At 60.1% G+C, this 9,852-nt stretch overlaps 2 protein-coding genes across 5 annotated transcripts; both read right to left on the bottom strand.

The window, feature by feature from the left end:
• Nucleotides 1-447: 447 nt before the first annotated feature.
• CHTOP (chromatin target of PRMT1) lies at nucleotides 448-5,895 on the bottom strand. Of its 2 annotated transcripts, none has more exons than XM_068995151.1 (6): nucleotides 5,706-5,895; nucleotides 4,330-4,405; nucleotides 2,855-3,005; nucleotides 1,458-1,638; nucleotides 1,223-1,360; nucleotides 448-795 (listed from the first exon to the last, which is right to left on the bottom strand). In XM_068995151.1, exons 2-6 carry the CDS (start codon nucleotides 4,392-4,394, stop codon nucleotides 593-595), a joined length of 738 nt encoding a protein of 245 aa, XP_068851252.1. In that variant the 5' UTR covers nucleotides 4,395-4,405; nucleotides 5,706-5,895; the 3' UTR covers nucleotides 448-592. The 2 variants fall into 2 exon arrangements, with proteins under 2 accessions (XP_068851252.1, XP_068851251.1); XM_068995150.1 differs by having other exon boundaries at nucleotides 1,458-1,641; nucleotides 5,706-5,893.
• Nucleotides 5,896-7,000: 1,105 nt separating this feature from the next.
• Nucleotides 7,001-9,138, bottom strand: S100A1 (S100 calcium binding protein A1). 3 transcript variants are annotated; one of them, XM_068995155.1, is made up of 4 exons: nucleotides 9,033-9,053; nucleotides 7,731-7,911; nucleotides 7,401-7,549; nucleotides 7,001-7,298 (listed from the first exon to the last, which is right to left on the bottom strand). In XM_068995155.1, the coding sequence occupies exons 3-4, from the start codon at nucleotides 7,539-7,541 to the stop codon at nucleotides 7,155-7,157; spliced, it is 285 nt and encodes a 94-aa protein (XP_068851256.1). In that variant the 5' UTR covers nucleotides 7,542-7,549; nucleotides 7,731-7,911; nucleotides 9,033-9,053; the 3' UTR covers nucleotides 7,001-7,154. The 3 variants fall into 3 exon arrangements, with proteins under 3 accessions (XP_068851256.1, XP_068851253.1, XP_068851254.1); XM_068995152.1 differs by lacking the exon at nucleotides 7,731-7,911 and having other exon boundaries at nucleotides 9,033-9,138; XM_068995153.1 differs by lacking the exons at nucleotides 7,731-7,911; nucleotides 9,033-9,053 and adding an exon at nucleotides 8,680-9,008.
• Between the last annotated feature and the right edge of the window lie 714 nt (nucleotides 9,139-9,852).

Raw genomic sequence — 9,852 nt, 5'->3', positions numbered from 1 at the left:
ATTCCTTTAAACAAACACTTGAACCACACAGAAACGCGGCGCCGAAAGAACTCGAGCTTCAACCCCCAAAAACCCACTGAAACAAGGAATTTTTCCACCTGCTCCAACCCCACAGGAATTTTTGGTGCAGAACAAGAGGATCTGAGTGTCTGGAAGGAAAACAACAGCCAAACTCAGGCTCTTCCTGCTGGGAAGGCTGGATTTGGCTTCAGGTGGGTTAAACTACACTCCAGCTGGGAACTCGGTGAGCCCAAAAATCCAACAGCCAATCCCAAAACCCAACAAAACCATCCCAAAACTCAACCGTGGAGCTCCAGAGGCACACAAACACCCGGTCCCCAAGCCACGGATGAATCCCTGGCACCGCCAGCAGCAGATCCTCCACGGCAGATCCATCCCCACGTACGTTTCCTCGGGGAAAAACCACCAAAAAGATGCCCCGAAAAGAACAATCCAAAAAAAGTTTAATACAACAGAGAGTATCAAAACATCGAAGAACACACTAAGTCTGAATTTTCCATCGGGGATTCCCACCGCAGCTCCCGATGGAACGATTCCCCCCCCACCCCCGTCCCCCGGCAGTCCCGGCCCCTCAGTCGGTGGCCTCGGGATCCGTCTGTGCCATGTACGCGTCCAGCTCGGCATCCAGGTGTCCCTTGGTCTTGGACATGTAGGCGTCCAGCTGGTTGTCCAGCTGCTCCTTGGTGAGCACGGGGCGTGCCGAGCCTCTGCCGCGGCCCCGGCCTCTGCCGCGCCCGCCGAAGCCGCCCCGGCCCCGCCCGGCCATGCCGCGACCTGCCGGGATGGATGGATGGATGGATGGATGGAAAACGCGTCACTCCCTCCGTGCCAGCGTTTCCCACCCCGCTCGGCTCCGTGAGGTGCTCCCGATTCGGTGCAGATGCTCAGAGAGATGTTGGATTCATGCATAGGCTGCTCCCAGCTCTTTCTCATCCCGAGAACCGTCACTCAAACTGATCAGGAGCTTCCCGAGAATTCCTCAATCCCAGCCCAACGCCAACATCTGGCTGTAAGATCAACAGCCCTCCTCCCACATCTGCCTCCTGGGTTCCCCCCCCCTCACACCCCTGCTCCAAGTTTTGGATAACTGGTTTTTATTCCAGGCTGGGAATTTTTGGGACTGCAGGTTCCACGCCCCAGCCTTAACCAGGAAAGGATTCCAGCTGAATTCCTGTTGCTCCCGAGGCCCCGGGCAACTCACCTCTGCCACCGATCCCTCCCCGGCCCATGGCACCCCGGCCCAGGCCGCCTCTTCCCGGGCCGCCGCGGCCCCTGATCCCGCCTCTCCGCAGGCCCATCCGGGGGGCAATCCCTCTCCCGCCGCGGAGCAGGGCTTGACCTTCAGTGGAGAACCAGAAAAGCGGGATTTCAGCCCGGGGAAGAGCGTTAAGGGGGGGGGAAACAGTGGGGACGGCAGCGACAGCAGCCGTACTGACCTCGGAGCGCGACCCCTCCTCGGATCATGGCCCGGGCGCCGCGGCCCCGCAGGGCTCCCCGGGGCATCCCCCGCTGTCCCAGGGCCAGGCCCCGGCCCCCCAGGGCTCCGCGGGCCAGCGTCCCCGCCGGCCGGCCCAGCCGCGCCTGGATGTTGCTCTTGCCGAGGCGTTGCTTCAAGCTCTTCTGGAAGAGAAGATTCGGGTGGGACAAGGAGTCATGCAGCAATCTGGGATTGGGGACACAGCACACGCGGCGCGGGGTTGGAATAACGCGCTTGAGACGGAGGGTTGTGCCTGAAACCCAGGCCTGCGTTCCCAAACAATCAGCACGGGAGTTTGTCCCGCTGCTCCTCGCAGCGGCTACCGAGGGAGGGTGGAGCTGGGGTGGGATTTTAAGGGCTGGCACCGACCGGCAGCGACTGTCGCTGCCGTGGGACTGTGAGGTGAAGCACTCGGCAGCTCCCGGACCCCGGGATGAGCCATTTCTCTGGAAAAATAGAGAGGAGACATCAACACCCAGCATCCGACACCCCCACGCCAACACCAACAACCACGGAACGACGACGTGTTACTTATCCGAGGTAACAAATGGAACGGACTGCAAGTCCCTCTCAGGTATCATTTTTAGGATCATGAAATGCCCTGAGCTGGGAGGGATCCGTCAGGATCATCCAGGCCAACTCCTGCCTCTCCACAGACACCCGAAAATCCCACTCTGTGCGTCCCTGAGAGCGTTGTCCAAACATTCCCGGAGCCCTGGCAGCCTCGGGGTCGTACCCATTCCCTGTTCAGTGCCCCAGCATCCTCTGGGGGAAGAACCTTTCCCTGGTCTCCAAGCTTGAACCCCCTGACACGGCTCCAGCCGTTCCCCGCTCACAGGGAGCAGAGATCAGAGCTGCAGATCCCTGAGTTTCCCCTCTGCTCCAGATGGACACACCAAGTGCCCTCAGCCACTCCTCATATGGCCCCTCCAGACCTTTCTCCATCCTCGTGCCCCTCCTTTGGACACTCTCCCAACACCTTTTTTTACAGAAACCCAGAAGTATCCAGGCTGGGAAAGATTGTCCCAGACAATCAAGTCCAATCCCGACCTTGTCACCAGCCCAGAGCACCCAGTGCCAAATCTCCGGACACCTCCAGGGATGGAGACTCCAAACCTCACTGGGCAGCCCTTTCCAACACCTGACAACCCTTTCCAGGAAAAAATTCCTCCTGATTCCAACCTGACCCTCCCGTCAGGAGCTGTGGAGAGCCAGACTGTCCCCCACACTGAGCCTCCTCTTCTCCAACAGCCCCCCACACTCACCCTCCATCCCCTTTCCCTTCTCCGGCCTCTTTCTCCTTCTGGAGCCGTTTTTTTCCACTTCCTGCAAGGCCCAAATCCCCTTTTCCCTCACCTGTTTGAGCTTCAGAGCGGCCTGCACAGACGGTCTGTTCTCCATCTGCTGGGCCAGGCGTCTGTTTCGGGCGCTGGCCAGCTGCTGCTGCTGCATGGTGGCCCGGATATTCACCGGCATCGGCTGTTTGTTCTTCAGCATGTTAGTGAAGCTTCAAGGTCGAATAAAACGGGGTTTAATTAAAGCTTAAAACACACAATTATCGGCATTTCACGGTGCTCGAGTGGGGCTCCAGCTCCCATGAACCTTATGCAAAGAGTGGTACTTATGGGATTACGGATTCCTCGCTGGCCGCGAGGACTGGAAAGGCAGGAATGAGGTGGAAGTTTCCAGTGGGAATGAGAAAGCTGGAGGTTAGTGGGTTTAGAGATGGCAGAAGGGGTGACAACCAGCAGGAAGCGGGGATGGCCGTGACGGGGGGTTGGGGAGAGGGGGGGGGGGAGAAACAGGACAGCAAAAGCCAAATCAACCCCCAAAAAAATCTGGGAAAAGCATCAAAATTCCAGGGCAGGAGGTAGGTCGGAAAGACACCACGCGTGGCGTCCTCCGGCACCAGGTTGGAAGGGATCGTCTTAAAGCCTTTTCCAACCTTAACAGTTCCATGATCCTACAAAATTCCACCACCCAGAGCATCTCCTGAATTCCACCCAGCTGCTCTCCTGAAATGAGGCCACCTGGGAATTTATTTGGCGCTTTTATTTCTCAGTTGAAGAGCAAACACGCAGCGAGATGGCGAACAAAGCTCCTGAGCAGCAACCCAGCAGCTTCCTGGGAGCTGGAGAGGGAAATCCACCCCCCAAAAAACGAGGAACATGGGCTGACAGGGAGGGAATGTGCCAGCAAGGTGTCCCTGAGCTCAGGCCACACCTCCCTGCAGCACTGCCTGGAGCAAAAGCTGCCCCATCCCAACGCTTTTAACCCCAAAGTGCTCGGCGGGAGAGCGGGACACCCGTTAGTCGTCACAGAGGAGCCACACGTGGAAGAACCCAGCGGAATGACCCACGGGAAGAGCTCGAGGACAGAGAGAGATGGAGGTGAAGCGAAGCTTTTGCCTCTTACAAGGCCCAGAAGGGCCTTCGGGCCGGTTCCGGGGCCGCCGCCGGCCTCTTACAGAGCCCACCCGGGCAGGTGGGACCCTCGGGCGCGGCAGCAGAGCCAAAATACCAATGTCAAAACATGTGGGAGAGACAGGGAGGGTGTGAGGTTGGTCTCTGCTCTTACAACACATCCCACCGGATTTACGTGGCGAATCAACACTAAAACACGGAGAAATCCCCTCCGGAATTTGGCCCTTTTAACCTTGCGTGCCGCAGGGGTCGGAGGGTAAGGCGGGTGTGGAGGCACCCGCTCGCTCGACGAGGTTAAAAGAGGGCGGAAACCACGGTGGGTTTTGGATTTGGATAGTGAGAATTAAGTAAAAAAAAAAAAAAAAAAAATGATTTCTTAGGAGCTGAAGGTGCCGTTGGCTTCCTCACCGCTCGTTCAGAGACATCTTGGTGGTGCTCTTTAGCACGACCTTCGGTGCTGACTGTGCAGCCATCTTCAGAGAATCTGCAAAACAGGGCCCAAAAGAGAAAATTTAGACCTTTATTATACGTTTATACCATTAAATGCTAAAAATCCCCTCCATTCTGCCTCCGTGGGTGGAGGACATCAAGATTGGGGCAGGTTATGTGTAACGTATTCATTTATTTTCAGTGGTTTTTAGCCCTCCGCCAGAATTTTTTGGCTCTGATTCTGGGATTTTTTTAATGTTTTCTAGCTCTCTCCCAGTTTTAATAAATCGGAGAGTTCCTTTATTTCACCCTCACCAAAAGTTTATCTTTTCATAGCGACTATTTCAGCAATATTAGGAGGAATAATACAAAAACCCAGCAGCAAGATGGCAACCAAATGCCATCTTCAGAGTAAAGATGCAAAACAGAACCAAGGACATCAAATTTATACGATTGGCACGTATTTATATAATTAAACATTAAAAAACCTCTGTTCTGTGTGGAGAGAATTAAGAGTGAGGCAGGTTATAGGTACTGTATTTATTTATTTTTAGTGTTTTCTAGCCCCCTGCCAGGTTTAATAAACACGGGAGTTACTTTAATTCACCTTTAGTAAAAATTTCTTTCTACAGTGAATATCTTATCTTTTTTTGGAGTAATAACAGAAAAATCCAGCTGTAAATAGCGACCAAATTCCTTTAGCACAGTGACACCTCCACATTTCCCATGTTTCTAGCATTACCAAGGTGCAAACCTCAGTTTTAGGGGCACAGCGCACAAAACTGGGAATAAAAAATCTTAAGATTATGCTACGAAAGCGTCGTATCCTTTAAAAACATCGAGGTTCCACCTCCCTCAGGGCAGGGATTTAAATCCCACCCAGTGCTGGATGCTACAGAAACATGCTGAGCTCCAACCCCTGAGCTCCGCAGATCGATTTATTAATTTCATTTATAATTAGCAGCAAATTTAACGGGTGGGTGACGGCCGGGATGCGCTCACCCTATAATACCCTCAAAAAACCGCTTTATTGAGAGGATTAACAGCCAGAAATTGAGACAACAGAAAGCCTTCTTTCTGTCTTCGATTATATTTAAAAATTTTATTTTAAGATAGAGCGGCTTTTTCAATTTGAAGTGGTTTGTAAAGCATTTTTCTTCCTGAGGAAAAAAAAAAAAACAAACCCAACCCGCTCCGCCCTCCTCATCCCCGACCCCAGAGCCCGATCAGGGGGAAAAGCCCCGACCCTGAGGGGACCGTGAGGGGACCATGAGGGGACTCCCCGGGCCCTCAGCAGCGCCCCCCTCCCCCCCCCCCCGGCGCCCCGCCCCCGCACAGCCGTGCCGGTCGCTCACCGAAGCACACGGTCGCCAGGTCTCCGGTGGCTCCGGCGGGTGAGTGCGGGGCCGGAGTGGGGCCGGCGCGGGGCCGGGGCTGGCGCTGAGCTCCGCCCGCTCCCGTCGCCGCCGCCGCCGCCGCTTCTCCCTCAGCCGCCCGCGACAAAATGGCGCCGGCGCCGCTCCCGCCCCCGCCGAAATGGCGGCCGCGCGCTCGGCCACGCCCACCGCTGCGCGAGCCCCCCCCCCGGGTGGGCGGTGATTGGTGCAGCCCCCGGAGGGAGGCGGGGAAATGGGCGGGGCCAAGAGAGGGGCGGGAACGCTCCGGCGGGAATCGGGGCGGGGGTGACGTTCTGGTGACGTCATAGGGAGTGGTGTCGTCATGGAATCGTCATGGAATCGTCATGGGTTCGTCATGGGTTCGTCATGGGAGCGTGGGACCAGGGAGTTACGGGATCGAGGGGATAGGGCGCCGTGGGAGTGTGGAGTCAGGGAGTCAGACGACGGTGGAATCCTCGGATTCCACGGATTTGCGGAGTTGCGAGTCCCGTGTGTCGGTTTTGTCAGCTCCATTGTGGATTCCATTCTCATAGAGCCGTCGCAGAATCCTGGAATTACGGAATCACGGAGTTGCGATGGGCTCACAGGATCAGGGAGTCATAGAATCACAAAATTACTGGGTCCTGGAATCATGTAGGATCCAGAGGTTAGGGAACTGTGGAGCTGGAAGGGATCTCTAAGGAACATGGGGTCCAACCCCTGGCCCTGCCCAGGACACCCCCAGTGTCCCACCATGTCCGTGGGAACATTGTCCAGCTGTTCCTTGACCCCCTTCCCATGCCCCTTTCCCAATGTCCATCCCAGCCCTGGCAGGGCCGATCCCGAGCTGGGATCGCAGGCGGATGATGGCGCTGGCGGCCCTGGTGGGGCCCTTGGCCACCATCCCATCCCGCTGGGCCGGGAGATCCCAACCGGTTCCTCCAGCCCTGCAGGCGCGGTGCCGGCGCCTCTGGAGCCACCTGCAGCGAGTCTCAGCCTGTCACCCCCCTTCCCAAATCCCGGTGCTCCCGTGTCCCACACCCCGACACCGGCCGGGATCACCCGCCCCGGGGTCACCCTGCCCTGGGCAATCCTGGTGGATTCCAGGCTGGATCCCAGGGTGGAGCCAGGGGTGTCTCCGGGCATTTAGGGTGACCCAGGGTGGCTTTTCCCCTTGACCCCAGAGTGGGAATATTCCCTGGAATCCCCAGGGGCACTCTCAGGGGGACAGGGCAGGAATCCCGACGCCGGCAATGAAGGAGCTGACAACACACTTCGGGCTGGGTCGGTGCCTTTATTGTGGAGCTGGATCCCAGCGGGATCCCCTGGGAATGCTGGGGAGAGGAGGGAGTGAGCTGAGGGATGGTGGTGGGGGGGGGAGCTCTGGATTTTGGGAATCCAGGTCCTGCTGTGGCGGGAGGGGGGGGGTCAGGCGTTCTCCCAGAAGAAGGTGTTGCAGGCCACGGTCAGGGCGGCCACCAGGACCACGAATTCCTGGAAATCCACCTCTCCATCACCGTTCTCATCCAGGTCCTGCATGATCTTCTCCACGGCCCCCGCGTCCTTCTGGGTCTGGGGGGGGGCACAGGGTGAGCCCTGGGGCTGGGCAGCTGCTGTTCCCCCAGGGAATGGGGGAAAGGGAGCCCCCCCAGGCCCCGGACTGGTCCCAGTTACCTCCAGGAAACATCCCAGCTCGCTCTGCAGCAGCTCCTTGAGCTCCTTCTTGCTCAGCTTGTACTTGTCGCCCTCCTTGCCCGAGTAGTGGTGGAAGACGTTGATGAGGGTCTCCATGGCCCCTTCCAGCTGCGATCCCATGGCTCTGGCTGCGGGACCCCCGGCTCGTCACTCGCCAGCCCCCCTGTCTCAGTGCCACCCCCCAAATGTCACCCACCCCCCGGCCGTGGCCCTGCTGGGCAGGGTTGGGGGACCTGGGGGGATTCCCAGGGGCTGGGTAAGGAGTTTTGGGGGGGGTTTTGGAGGGGGAACAGAGGCACCTGTGCTCACCTGAGCTCCCCGCGCTCCGAGTGCGCCCTCCCGGCCCGGCCGGGCACGTTAAATAAGCTCCAAGCCCCCTCCCTCCGGGAGGATCCGATACCGGGGCTGGACAGCCCGGCTGGCACCGCCGGCCACCCCCGCGGGGGCCGGGCGTGGGGGGCAGAGCCCCCGGGGTGGCAGCGGGCAGCACCTGCAGACCCCAAGGGCAGGGCCGGGGTGACAGCATCACTTCAGGGGGCTCCCTGTGCCCAGCCTCGGGTGCTCCCCACCACCCCTGGATGCTCCGGGATGCAGAAAAATCGGGGAAATCGGGAGGATTGGGATGGGCACCGGAGTCCCTCGCTGGGGTCAATCCCTGCCGGAGTCCCCAGGGACCCCCAGGTGACCGCGGTGGCCACGCCGTGACCCCGCGGTGTCACCGCCGGCATCCCCCATCTGTCAGCGCCGCGGGGCCGCATCCACGGGGCCGGATCCGTGCCCAGCCCCGCTCCCGGGGCTGATAAAGGTATCCGGTGTCCTCGGCCTCGCCACGGGAGCCAGCGGGGCCCGGGGGGAGCCGCGGGGGCTATCGGGTGACTCCGCGGGGCCCCCCGTGAGCTCAAAGGCCTCTTGTCCAGCTGAAAAGGCCCCACAATTCCAAGCCGGACGTTGCTGCAGCAACGCCTCGGCCAAGAAACCGGATTCCGAGCTGGCCTGGGCGATGCTGATAATCCCGCGGATCCCGTTACGGCCCCGGATCCGCGCGGGCTGGACCCCCGTGGCCTCCCCGGCTCCGGCATCCCTGGGGAGCTCAGCTCCCAAATTCCTCAGCCCCCAAATTCCTCATCCCACCCTCTCTGGGACCCCCCCCCCTCCAGGAATTGGGACCCCTCCCCCAAACAGGAGCTGCATTTTAACAAGAGCCGGGTGGTGCCGGGCTCTTCATCCCGGATCCCAGCCCTAATTTGGGGTTAATTACCTCCCGCTCCCTCCGTTTCCATCTTCCTGTGCCCGTGGCTGGGAAAGGCTGAGGGTGGGCCCTGCCTGGGGACCCCAAAACTGCTGGTCCTGTGGGGCCAAACCCCCTCCCCACTGCCCCGGGAATGGGGGCGCTGGGGGTCCTGGATGGACACGGGGGGGCCCAGACAGGGGTGGGGGTCCCAGCTGGAATTGGGGGTCCCAGCTGGAAGTGGGGATCCCAAACGGCAGCTCAGCTTCCCAGCAGGACACAGCTCCCATCTGTGGCGTGGGGCAGGGAGAGGGGGCTCCAGGAGGGGCCAGATCCTGAGCCTGGGGATGGGGGGCACTGGGAAGGACCCCGGTGGCACTCACTCGGTGTGTCCCTGTCCCCGGAGCGGCTCGGCAAGCGGGCGGGATTCCGGGAACGCCCGGGAACGTCACCGGGGCAGCAGCTGCTCGGGACGGGGACAGGCATCACCCAAAAATAACCCCGACCCCACTCTCTGCCAGGCAGGGTCAGAGGGGACAGAGCCAGGACCGCCGGACACCGGCACGGCCGGAGCGTCCGAGCGCTCCTGAGGGCTCCGGCCGCTCCCGAGAGCCTGAGCTGGGCATTCCCAGACCCCCAAACCCTTTGGGAGAGCAGGATCCGGCCCCAGCGGCGGGACCGAAGTGGCCCAGGGGAAACCCCCAACACTGGGGGGGTCCCGGGGGTCCCGGACCCCGCGGCCGGGGGCAGAGCACGCCCGGCTGGCACATTCCCAGGACAAGCCCATTCCACAGCGGGAGCAGCGAGGGACATGCCAGGAGCTTTACACACACTTGGAACAGGTTTCAGCCACTGCGACTCCCCTACTCCGCTCTGACCCAGCCAAACCAGTCGCTCCAGTTCCCGGTGCAGGGGCTGGGCCGATCTTGTCTCCCCGTCCCATCGCCGGGGCTCTGGAAGAGGCTTTTCCATCCATCGGCGGGGGTTTGGAGTGGGAGGAGCCGCAGTGGCCGGGCTGGGGACACCGCGGTGGCTCTGGGCACCTGCTTTGGCCCCACGGTCCCGTCCAACGAGCCCCGACGGGGCCAGCAGGGGCCACTGCCGGGCTGGTCACCGTGGTGGCCACTGTGAACATCCCTGATTGGGGTCCCCAGCCCGGACAGGTTGTGTGGACAGCCCCAAGACCAGGACATGGAAGTGGAC

Source organism: Aphelocoma coerulescens, chromosome 25 (assembly GCF_041296385.1).
Source record: "Aphelocoma coerulescens isolate FSJ_1873_10779 chromosome 25, UR_Acoe_1.0, whole genome shotgun sequence".
NCBI classification, from domain to species: Eukaryota; Metazoa; Chordata; class Aves; order Passeriformes; family Corvidae; genus Aphelocoma; species Aphelocoma coerulescens.
The sequence above is the reverse complement of the archived record's forward strand: the minus strand, read 5'-3'. Positions and strand labels throughout refer to the sequence as shown.